This window comes from Anser brachyrhynchus (assembly GCF_964034855.1).
Source record: "Anser brachyrhynchus genome assembly, chromosome: 15".
Classification (NCBI taxonomy): Eukaryota; Metazoa; Chordata; class Aves; order Anseriformes; family Anatidae; genus Anser; species Anser brachyrhynchus.
Genome location: NC_137733.1, coordinates 18,173,000 through 18,185,756, shown reverse-complemented (window position 1 = coordinate 18,185,756; position 12,757 = coordinate 18,173,000). Strand labels below are relative to the sequence as shown.

The 12,757-nt window shown below is 43.7% G+C and overlaps 1 protein-coding gene across 10 annotated transcripts in view; it reads right to left on the bottom strand.

Annotated features, from left to right (window-relative positions):
• Positions 1-2,020: 2,020 nt before the first annotated feature.
• UNKL (unk like zinc finger) overlaps positions 2,021-12,757 on the bottom strand; it is a 50,329-nt gene continuing 39,592 nt past the window's right edge. For 5 of the 10 annotated variants that reach the window (XM_080556208.1, XM_080556211.1, XM_080556216.1 and 2 more), the window contains 3 exons: positions 6,286-6,516; positions 5,755-5,957; positions 4,427-4,941 (listed from right to left, as the gene is read on the bottom strand). In XM_080556208.1, the coding sequence (XP_080412334.1) occupies positions 4,522-4,941; positions 5,755-5,957; positions 6,286-6,516 (854 nt within the window). In that variant the 3' untranslated portion in view covers positions 4,427-4,521. The other 5 variants (XM_080556210.1, XM_080556217.1, XM_080556214.1 and 2 more) reach the window with 4 other exon arrangements.

The following is a 12,757-nucleotide window of genomic DNA, read 5'->3' as shown; positions in this document are numbered from 1 at the left end:
GTCCAGAGAGTGCACTGACACCACTGGGGATGCAGTGCAGTGAGTCCACAGAGTGCACTGACACCAGTGGGAATGCGGTGCAGTGAGTCCAGAGAGTGCACTGGCACCACTGGGGATGCACTGCAGTGAGTCCAGAGTGCACTAGCACCACTGGGGATGCAGAGCAGTGAGTCCAGAGAGTGCACTGGCACCACTGAGAATGCATTTCAGTGAGTCCAGAGAGTGCCGTTCCAGCCTCGGTATCCGCTCCAGCCGAGTCAACCCCGCGGTAGGCCCTCCAGCCGCGGCAGACGCTCCAGCCGCGGCAGCCGCTCCAGCCGCTCCAGCCGCGGCAGCCGCTCCAGCCCCTCCAGCCTCGCCAGCCTCTCCATCCGCGGCAGCCGCTCCAGCCGCGGCAGCCGCTCCAGCCGCTCCAACCGCGGCAGCCGCTCCAGCCGCTACCGAGTGGAGCGGCTGCCACGGCTGGAGGGCTACCGCGGCTGGAGCGGCTGCCGCGGCTGGAGCAGTGCAGTGAGTCCAGGGAGTGCAAAGGCACCAGTGGGGATGGAGTGCAGTGAGTCCAAAGACTTCACTGTCACCACTGGGAATGCAGTGCAGTGAGTCCAGGGAGTGCACTTGCACCACTGGGGATGCAGTGCAGTGACTCCAGTGAGTGCACTGACACCACTGGGGATGCACTTCAGTCAGTCCAGTGAGTGTACTGGCACCACTGGGGATGCACTGCAGTGAGTCAAGAGAGTGCACTGGCAGGACTGGGGATGCAGTGCAGTGAGTCCAGAGAGTGCACTGGCACCACTGGGGATGCCCTGCAGTGAGTCCTGAGAGCGCACTGGCACCACTGGGGATGCAGTGCAGTGAGTCCAGAGAGCGCACTGGCACCAGTGGGAATGCGGTGCAGTGAGTCCAGAGAGTGCAATGGCACCACTGGGGATGCACTGCAGTGAGTCCAGAGAGTGCACTAGCACCACTGAGAATGCATTTCAGTGAGTCCAGAGAGTGCCGTTCCAGCCTCGGCATCCGCTCCAGCCGAGTCAACCCCGCGGTAGCCCCTCCAGCCGCGGCAGACGCTCCAGCCGCGGCAGCCGCTCCAGCCGCTCCAGCCGCGGCAGCCGCTCCAGCCCCTCCAGCCGCGCCAGCCTCTCCATCCGCGGCAGCCGCTCCAGCCGCGGCAGCCGCTCCAGCCGCTCCAGCCGCGGCAGCCGCTCCAGCCGCTACCGAGTGGAGCGGCTGCCACGGCTGGAGGGCTACCGCGGCTGGAGCAGCTGCCGCGGCTGGAGCAGTGCAGTGAGTCCAGGGAGTGCAAAGGCACCAGTGGGGATGGAGTGCAGTGAGTCCAAAGACTTCAATGTCACCACTGGGAATGCACTTCAGTCAGTCCAGTGAGTGTACTGGCACCACTGGGGATGCACAGCAGTGAGTCCAGAGAGTGCATTGGCACCACTGGGGATGCAGTGCAGTGAGTCCAGAGAGTGCACTGGCACCATTGGAGATGCAGTGCAGTGAGTCCAGAGAGTGCACTGGCACCACTGGGGATGCAGTGCAGTGAGTCCAGAGAGTGCACTGGCACCAGTGGGGATGCAGTGCAGAGTGTCCAGAGAGTGCACTGGCACCACTGGGATGCACTGCAGTGAGTCCAGAGAGTGCTCTGGCACCACTGGAGATGCACTTCAGTGAGTGCAGAGACTGCACTGGCACCACTGGGGATGCAGTGCAGTGAGTCCAGTGAGTGTACTGGCACCACTGGGGATGCACTGCAGTGAGTCCAGAGAGTGCATTGGCACCACTTGGGATGCACTGCAGTGAGTCCAGAGAGTGCACTGGCACCACTGGGGATGCAGTGCAGTGAGTCCAGAGAGTGCACTGGCTCCACTGAGAATGCACTTCAGTGAGTCCAGAGAGTGCACTGGCACCACTGTGGATGCAGTGCCGTGAGTCCAGAGAGTGCACTGGCACCACTGAGAATGCATTTCAGTGAGTCCAGAGAGTGCCGTTCCAGCCTCGGCATCCGCTCCAGCCGAGCCGTAGACTGTGCACTAAGAATGTAAGTGGATGGGAAAAGACTGGGATGGAACTGGGCAGGAACGAAAGAACCTCAAGACTAATAAAAAAATCATTGAATGGCTGAAACTGATATGTAAAGGTGAGCAAGCAAAGCAACTAGGTTTCTTACAACAAAATCAAAATTTACCTAGCACTATTAAGTTGATTAATTATCAGTGATTTATATAATTCCTATACAAAATACAAAAACATAAAATATTTTTAATTCATAAACATGATATAAGTACCATGCCTGTATGTTACCGTGGATTTTTTGATTTCTTGCAACAGGGACATTCTTCTTGTCTAGCTGCACAGTGGTCACAAAGTATGTAATGTTGACATGGATTCAGGATAATGCTACGATCACCTTCTCGACATACTATACACTTCTTTGACTGAAGCTGAAAAATCACCTGTAAGATGATTACTGCACTCAGTGAAAATGAATCCAAACTATACAGTCACGTTCTAGCAATTTTATCCTTAGCTGTCCTCGATAAATTTCTGTTGTAGCAACACAAAGGACAATGTTCTTGTATGATGAATAGCTGAGTTGCAGGTCATGAGATCAGAGCATGCACAACATTTAGAGTAGCAGCTAGAAGAGTACATGTGCATTTAGAATGGAAAACATCTAGGTTAGCACCTCCGGACTGCAGTTTTCCTCCATGACTGGGATGAATGATGCAAACCAAGAAAAAAAAAAAAAGAGAGGAAGTATCCTTTTTCATTATCATATGCTTCCCTATTTTGACATTTCAAACCACTACTACATTTTCTTAGGCTGTGAGAAATGTTTGTGTGAGGACAAAATGGAATTCACAAATGTAATATACTTTGAATAAAGCTACTGATACAGACTTTGGGGAGGGGAGGATGTTACAACTGCAAATAAGTGTCTCCATATAGTAAACCATATCAACCTTACTAAGGAACAGGAAGCATTTAAAGGTATCTACAAGCCATGTTCATTTCCTGAGAGAGAGGTGCTCAGATTAAGAGAAGTATCCAGAACACTGTAACACTGCCTAAGACAGCAACTTTCTTCTGGAAGGAAGAGCTAGGTGAGAAGAGACCACACTGCTGAAAGAAACCTGAGAGACTGAGGAACTGTAAAGGCTGGTAATGGTTCTAATCACTCCGGCCTGGCTGAGATGACTTCCATTCCAGGATCTAATGACTTCGTTCAGATAAAGAGATTCCAGGATTCTTTTGCTCCTATTTAAAATACCTCAGGAGAAAAACAATAGTGGTCCTTAATCCAAACATACTTGGTAATAGGAACCTGGTAAATATCAAGTCTCATCTACTTGCTTTCTTGCCAAAGACTTAAGTTATGTTTTAATGTCTTCTAAGGAAAGCCTAGCTTTTTTTCAAGGCTCCAGTTCATGCTGATATAGATGGCATCGTACAGGAGGTGCACTGAGACAGAGAAGACAGTGCTGAACTCAAACAGGTAAACAGGTACTGGAGTATGGCAGACTGTTTCAGTAGTGAAAGGATTTTTTTATTTTTTTTTTTTATGTCTGGACAGTCCTGTCACAGTCCAAACAAAACAGCAAGAAATCGCCATTATGTATGGCGTTACTGTCCTTTGAGACTGCAGAGGAAAAAGCAATGGGGAACCAAGCTGGGTCCAGAACGGTCTGAAGTAGGAATGAGGCTTTTTGTGCCTGGAGCAGTCCATGGTCATTATTATCTTCCTTGATTATAGTCAGAGGACTGGCATCAGACTTCCAAGCTTTGACAGCCCTGAGAAATGCTGTCCATGTGACAGCAAAACAACATCCTACATTTTGGTAGAACCTAAATTTTGATTTGAGAGAAGATGGAATACAGCATTATGCCACTACGGTGACTAAGGGACTGAAGTATCTGACACATGAGGAGAGCCTGAAAGGAGAGAGGACATCTTATCAGTGTGCATAAATACTTTGTGCCAGGGGGCAAAGAAGATACAGACAGCTTCTTCTTGGTGGTAGCCCGTGAAAGAAGAGCATTGTGCCACTGGGCATTAAGTAAAAGTACAGAAAATTCCACTTTTACAGTGAGGGTGGTGAAACAGTGGAAAAGGTTGCCTACAGAAGTTGTGGTGTCTCCATCCTTGGAGATATTCAAAACACTTCCAGGAACAGCCAGGAGCAACCTGCTCAAGTTTTCCCTGATTTGAGTGGGGCATTAGAATAGATGATCACCAGAGGTCCCTTCTAATGTCAGTGATTCTATGCTCCAAGTCTGTACTAGTCTCTGACTATGCAAGCTCTTAGTGGAAAAACTCGCCATCCACCTTCTAAACAAGTGAATAGCAGGTAACTGTTTTCATTTATTTCGGGCAACTCTTTTTATTTATTTAGGTACTGGGAGGAAAACCACTGTTTAGATCTTTTTTTCTTTTTTTTTTTTTTTTAATTACCCTTAGAGTTCTTGTGAAACTCTTGTCATTTATCTGACAGCTGATCGAAAAATTAGAAGAAGCCATTAGGCTGCGAAATTTGAACCACTGTGTAATCCAGAAAAGGAAGACCTGACACTGAGATCAGTGATGCTCTCTGAAATGAAACCTGGTGTATGTATCTCACTGAGGGTTGCTGAGCTGTCAGTTTCAATTAAGCAAATGTAGTTACACAGATGAAGAAAACTTACCTCATCTATTGTTCCTAAATCTAAGTGCAGCTGACTTTGTAAGGAACGAAGCATTGGCAAGGATATCTTTTCTATGTCTCCAGAGTTTTTTACGTAAGGTAGTGTAGTAGACAGGCAGGCAGCTAACTGCACCTTCAGCTTTTTTAATTTATTTTCCACTTCCTCCTTCTTCTGAAGAGCGAGTTGCTTGTCAGCAGCTGCAACATCAGCACGTTCTTTTGCTTCTTGAGCCTCTTTCTGCCATGCATCACATGCCTGGGAGAAAACATTTTCCAGAATATAAAAAAATATATTTGTAAAATTAAAAATGAAAGAGCAAATTCAAAAGCCTTCGAAGATGCAACCAATCTCTAATTTTAGATATAAGGATGCTATCACAGTCGATTTAATGCTTTTCCCTACTTATTCTACTGTCTAATTAACAATTCTTGTTTTACCGTAACCTAATTTTTAGATATGTCACTGTTACTTGTCTGTAAACATCTAGAAGTGTTTTTGGAGCTCTATAAATGGAACACTTATTCATAATCTAATGTCAGGAGACATCGAAAACTGTCAAAATGTACTAGAGCTACTTTGCTACTCCATGTCACAGAGAGAATGATATGAGGGGAGGAAAAAGACTACAGAAAATGCACTAGACTGGCAGTTATCATCAGCCTCGGTTTGACTGCTGAGATGGCTGGGTATTATCTAGGCACATTATACAGCCACAGTTGCTGGCAAATCTCTTCTTTTTTTGTGTGCTTACCAACTGAAAGAGGTACGGGAGGGAAAGTATGTCTTTAGTTACCTAACATTGAGATACATTGCTGTTCAGCACTATCCTGAGGCTGTGTAAGTGTCACTGTCTAGAGAGACAGATTGACTTTTAAAAAGGTCTGTTTCCTTTATGCTGCCAGCTTATTTGTGATATCAAAAAAACAGCATTTGCAGTCTATTCATTTCACAGCATGTAATGAAACTCTGGGTCCAAGAATAATAAAATATGTAAAAGGGAAAAACAGGAGGTACTTGTTTGGTAAAAAAAATATAGAGAAAATTTAATACTACCATGAATTAGTGTACCTGTTTTACTTGTTGCCAAGATTCTTCCCATTGTTTTAGTTTTCTCTTGGCATCATCAAGTTCCTGTCTAACTCGAGTTAGTTCGTTCCCACTTGTGTTTGAACTTATTGAGAGAGTAGTGCCAATGCTTAATACTGGGGATGGACTAGGAGAGAAACTCCCGGCCACGAAGTCCCAAATGCTCCCTGTAACACCATTTAAACCTGTAAAACAAAACCACAAAAAAAGTCTATACATCCTGCCGCGAAATGTTTCACATTCAGACTAAGTAAATGCAGCACACATACAAAATTTACACTTTTATCTGCAAGACTCATTATTTTACTATCTTCAGACATGTACAGTCTGGAAAATGTTTTTTTTCCCCTTCTTTAGGAAGGAACGTTAGCTCCTTGAACTTTCTCCCCTACACCACATTAGCTAGGCTTTGTCCTCCAGATTAATTCACAGGAAACATGCAAAGCCTTGAACTGAACCTTTCTGAAAAGGTTTCTTTGCATTAAAAAATGCAAAGTGCAGCCTTCAACTTACCTAAAGAGTTGTGAGAAGAGGCTGAGGTGCCCAACATACTGTGTTCTGACTTCAAGGGTTGGGGCTGCTGTTGATGAGGAACCATAGTGGATGAAACAAAAGACTGCGACAGCGATTGTGAAAGAGAACTGAGTGGAGAGTTTGAAAGGGATGATGATGAGTGTAAAGATGAGGAACGAACAAGAGAATCTGGAATACTGACAGGTGCTGAACTTCCCAGTAATCTTTGACCTATGCATGCACAAAAAAAAAAAAATAAGTTTCAAAGCAAGACACATTTCTGTAAGTATTCTTCTGAAAAATGTATCATTTCGAATTAAATTGTATATTCCTGTATATTCCAATACCTGCCATTAAAAAAATAAAACATTATTTATCTGTTATTGCAAAAATGTTTTTTAAACTGAACACTAAGAATTAGGTCTCCAAGCACCTGAAAACATAATTTGTAGCTTTACATAGCATTGGCCTCATCTGCAGCTACAGAGAAAGAGAAAACATTTTTCGGATCGGGTTATTTGACTTAGTCATATTTACAGCCAACTGATAAAAGTGGTAAAACTGAATGGAACCTGAAGAGTAAGAAAAAAATTTTTTTCTATTTCAATATATAGACTGGAGTTGAGAAAGTAAGAGTATATACCTTGAAAATTTTACACTGGGTAACAACCAGAAATAGCTCGATTTCTTTCTTTTACATAGTTTTGCTTTTGTTCAGTAGATTTTAAATGTCAAATGTACTTAACTCTACAAAAAACGATTTTGAAACAAAGTTTAAAATAATAATTTAGTCAAACAGTTGTGCTGTCAATAATTTTCCAAAATAATATTAATAAAAGCATTATTATTGTTATTTTATCATTATTGTTATTATTTTTTTATAACTGTATAACTTTTTTAAAATAATTGTATAACTTTTGCTAAGTTATATAATTACTTAAATAAACATGCACAGATGCACTGCATTTTCCTGTCAAGAAACAATTCAATATTTACTGTGAGGATTTTAGTCCTCAATAGTTTTGAATGTCAAATAAAAATTACATCACCTTTTCTTTAAAGAAAATAAAGCAGTCAAATGAATTTTACCTAAAGCATGAGTCACAATTCTATTTTTCTGTTTTTGCTTAAAACTGGTGAATTCATGTCATCAGAGAAAACATCATTCCTCTAAGTATTTCAAAAAAATGAAGACAGGAATGCTCACTATAAGCTGCGCTGCCACAATGTCTTCAAAAATGTATCTTAAAATATTCAGCATGTGTTACCAAAATCAACCTCGTGACCAACTATATAAGGAAGATACAGGACAGACATAAATATAACCACAGATGTACATAACATATCAGACAATAAACCTACACCACTATTTGCAAGAGAAGTACAGAAGCAACAAAGTAAAGGGAATTTAGTTTAAAAATCTGGCACAGTAAGAAATCTCTTAAGCATTAAGAGCCAAAGTAAAGAACCCAAGCAAATGCTGTACGGAATGTTAACAGAGACTTTTCTTTTCTAGCACTTAAAGTATTCTTCAAACCCAGCTGAATTTTGGCAAATACGATCTGCCTGAGTGTGGCAAGGTTTTGGCAGCTGTGGCGAAGCTGCAGGGGTGGCCTCTGTGAGGACAGGCCAGGGGCTGCCCTGTGCTGGACACAGCCAGTTCCAGCCATCTCTACAGCAGACCTGCTACAGGACACAGCTGAGCCCATCAATGAAACTGATTATGCCTCTGGGAAAATATAATTCGGACAGTGCAAACAGCTGCACAGCACTGAGGACTGAGGAAAAAAAGATGTGAGAAACAACCCTGTGAACGAACACCAGGGTCAAAGAAGAAAGACTGGGAGGATGTGCTCCAGCTACCAGGGCAGGGATTTCCCTGCAGCCCACGGAAGGTTTGGAAGACACCATAGTGGAGTGAGTAAGAGGCGATGGAAGAGCCCATGGTGTAAACAGGAATTTCCCTTCAGCCCATGGACAGGATGATGGTGAAGCAAGTGGCTGTTCCCTGAAGGAACTGCAGACTCATGGAGAGGACCTACACTGGAGCAGGGACTAGTGTGAGGAAGAAGGAGTGGCAGAGAAATGTTATGAACTGACTGCAACACCCCACTCCCCATCCCTCTGTGCTTACCACTGCTAGAGGGGAAGGGGAAAGGGGGACAAGGTAGAAGAGTTGGGAATGAAGTTGAACCTGAGATAAAGGGGATGGTGGTGTTTTAGGTTTTGTCTTTGTTTCTCATCATCCAATTCCTTTTTAATTGGCAACAAATTTAATTAATTTTCCTCAAGTCAAGTTTGTTTTACCCATGACAGCAATTGGTAAGCAATCTCCCTGCCTTTATCTTGACACACAAGCTTTTTTCACCTTATTTTCTCCCCGTCCTGTTGAGGATGGGGGAGTGAGGTTGCATTTGGCTATGCACCAAGCTCAACCTCTTACAATGCATGAACTATCTCCACGTACAAATAACATGGGTTACAGTATTTCCTTCCTGTTCCATACTTCACGGTACTTCCAATGAAGCACAGTCACTCCTGCAGCATAAAACAAAGCAGTAAATGAAATAACAGTCAAACAAACTGTAGCATCAGGATAACTGTTGAGCCTGACCTGACACCACCAGCAGAGGAATAAATACGAAATTGCACATATTATCACTTTCTTTACAGGACTGTATTAAGGAGGATATCATAAACAGTAATGGAAAACTTTAACAGATAAAATATAAACGGTTCTGGTGAAGGATCAACCTGTTAGCACCATCACTGAACAGAAAATTGTGAGACATCAATCCGATGGAATAAATATAAAGCCCCCAAAACCTCTGAACATATTCCTACTAATACTTATTGATGAGAATCTACACAAAAGTAGATTACTACCTATTGAACCTGTAACATTTTGTCTCATTCTGTATGGATCCCCTGACCACAGATTCATATTTCCAACCCCTCTGTAAAGGGCAGATACAGCTTTCGCTAGACCAGGTTGCTCAAAGCTCCATCCAACCTGGCATTGAACACCTGTGGGTATGGGGCATCCACAACTTCCCTAGGCAACTTGTTCCAGTGCCGCACCACCCTCACAGTACAGATTTTCTTCCTAGTATCTAAGCTAAATCTCCCCTCTCTTAGTTTAAAACCATTACCCCTTGTTGTATAGCTACACTCACTGAGAGCCCCCACCCCACAATCTTTCTTGAAGGCTCCCTTTAAGCATTGGAAGGCTGCAATAAGTTCTCCTCGGGGCCTTGTCTTCTCCATACCTCCATACCTTCTCCATAACCTCAACTCCCTCAGTCTGTCCTCACCGGAGAGGTGCTCCAGCCCTTTGATCATCTCTGTGGTCCTCCTCTGGACCAACTCCAACAGGTCCATGTCCATCTTGTGCTGAGGTCCCAGAGCTGAACACAGTGCTCTAGCTGGGGTCTCACGAGAGCAGAGTAGAGGGGAAGAATCACCTCCCTCAAACCTGCTGGTCATGCTTCTTTTGATGCAGCCCAGGACACGATTTGCTTTCTGGGCTACACACTGCCAGCTTATGTTCAATTTTTTATCCATCAACTTCTCCATGTCCTTCTCTGCAAGGTTGCTTTCAATCCGCTCATCCTGTACATGTGCTTGAGATTGCCTCCACCCATGTGCTGGTCTTTACGCCTGGCCTTCTTGAACTTCATGAGGTTTGCATAAACCCACCTCTCAAGCCTGTCCAAGTCCCTCTGGATGGCATACCTTCCCTCCAGCATGTCAACCGCATCACTCAGCTTGGTGTCATCTGCAGACTTGCTGAGGGTGCACTCAATCCCACTGTCCATGTCACTGACAAAGATGTTAAATAACAAAAGTCTCAATACCAATACCTGAGGAACACTGTCACTGGGCTCTACCTGGACATCAAGCCGTTGACCACAACTCTTTGAGTGTGCTCATCCAGCCAGTTCCTTACCCACCAAGTGGTCCTTTCATCAAATCCACGTCTCTCCAATTTAGAGACAAGGATGTTGTGAGAGACAGTGTCACATGCTTCTTGCACAAGTCCAGGTAGATGACATCAGTTGCTCTTCCCTTATCCACCAATGCTGTAATACAATTGTAGAAGGCCCCCATATTTGTCAGGCATGCTTTTCCCTAAGTGAAGCCATGTTGGCTGTCACCAATCACCTCTCTGTTCTCTGTGTGCCTTAGCATAGTTTCTAGGAAGATCTGCTCCATGATCTTGCTGGGCACAGAGGTAAGACTGACTGGCCTGTAGTCCCCTGGGTCTTCTTCTTTTTCCCCTTTTTAAAAATGGGGATTATGTTCCCCTTTTCCAGTCACTGGGAACTTCACCAGAATGTCATGACTTCCCAAATATGATGGACAGTGGCTTAGGAACTTAATCCACCAGTTCCCTCAGTACTCTCGGATGCATCTCATTAGGTCTCATGGACTTGCACCCTTTCAGATTTAGATAGTCTTGAACCTGATCTTCTCCTGCAGTGGATCGTTCTTCATTCTCCCAGTCCCTGCCTTTGCCTTCTGTGACTTGGGTAGTGATGCTAGAACAACTGTATTTGAAGACTATGGCAAAAAATTCATTGATCACCTCAGTCTTCTCCATATCCCAGGTAATCAGGTCTTCAGTTTACTTCATATGAGGGCCCACATTTTTCCTAGTCTTTCTTTTATTACTGCCTTCTTGTTGCCCTTGATGTCCCTAGCCATATTCGATTCTATCTGTATCCTTCCATTCTAACACTCCAGTCATGGAAGTCATCTCACCATGTCTCCGTGATGCCAGTAAGATCATAGCCCTTCAGCCTGCACACATCTCTAACTCCTCTTGTTTTTTCCCCATGCTACAAACATTTGCACAGAGACATTTAAGCTGCCCCCCTGATGAAACTGTTTTATTGGATGAAATAGCTGGAATTCCTTTATGCTGCTTTTCAGGTGCTCTCCCACTGACCTCTGATTCATTTCCTGGCTCTGGGCATCTATTGCTGGCACTGGCATCGAACTGATAAGAATCAGGTGGATAACCTAGTACATCAAAATGTGCATCAAAATAGCCTCTATTAGCAAAAAAATACCTTGGGAGATGAAAAGTCAATGAGGTAGGAGCGGCACCACAGCTTGTAGCACTGTTGTCAAGATCTCAAGAGATTCATACTTAGTGTTTGAGACTTAATCAGTGCGTTCCAGCACTGGCTCCTTATAGATCTTGCTATCAACAGTGAAGCCACTCCTAGAATCTGCCTTGATCTACTTGATGCCAAAGCATCAACGCTACCAAACGTGAATTGTAAACTGACTCCTCAGATTCTTTGCTCAGACCTGAAAACATAAGCATGTCACCTGTCACTTTATGTGACGCATCTTCTGCCCGCTTTCATATCAGTGAGCTACTGAAGTGAAAAAGTCCATTTCAAACCAAGTGACTTTCCTGAATTTTGAGTGTGCTCCATGTGTCCATAGACTATTGGGGTGATAAAATTACCAGTCTGCTCCCTTCTACTTCAAAGGAAGCCCTTGGAGAAGGAAAAGTTTGAAGAAGAATCTCTCGGGACATCTGTTTTATTTCTGAAAAGAAGCACTGTATGGTTGCTTACAATACAGGCTTTCCTGAGGGTGTAAGGAAACTTGACGTTCACTTGGGTCAAAATGATTTCCATGTCTTACATTTTGATTCCGGAAGGCAGGGGTACAGTCCTATCTACGGGGGTCCCAGTGACAATTTACATATTTCAACACTATCAAATCAATAGTATTGTTTCTTTCAGCCAGCAGACTAAAGTAATCAAGTAACTACCTTAAAAAAGAAAAAAATGCATAATGTATATAGACACTTTTAAGTGAAAGCTTTTCTTCTTGGATCAACAGCAACAGTAAACTAACGAGTAGCTATAGCTGTTGTATTCCTTGTGACTAGAGCTACAGGGCAAGAATGACATGGGAGGAGCCCATTTGCCATCCAAGAATCCAGTTTTATTTGCACAAGTGAAAGTTCTAACACATATGCATAAGAAACTTAAGAATCACTGTAGACCTCTTATAATGAAATGCTAGCAAAACAGAATCAAAAATATATGTAAAAATTATAGAAACATGTCCGTCTTCTTGCTGTATGACACTAAAAGGAATACGATAACAAAACTATAGTTGACAGTTTTCAATTCCTATTTTGCTATCCTTTTTCTCTCATTTATTTTCCCCTTTCTGCTTTCACGCAGAAAAGGTGACATTTTAAAATTTAATTTCTGGACGTTTCTCCCACCAGTCCTTCCTCCCTGGCCATCTTTTCACTGTGTCACTCTCCTTTCCCACAACAGGCTAGCTAGTTGAAGGATTCTAATAGATCTAAGTAGGAAATCAGATAAAGTCAGGAAAATATAGGTAGACAGAAATAAGGAGTATGAAATAAGCCCGTAAGACCTTCAATTATATTACTCCTCCCAGGTTAGATACACAGAAAGCTTAAGTCCCTAAC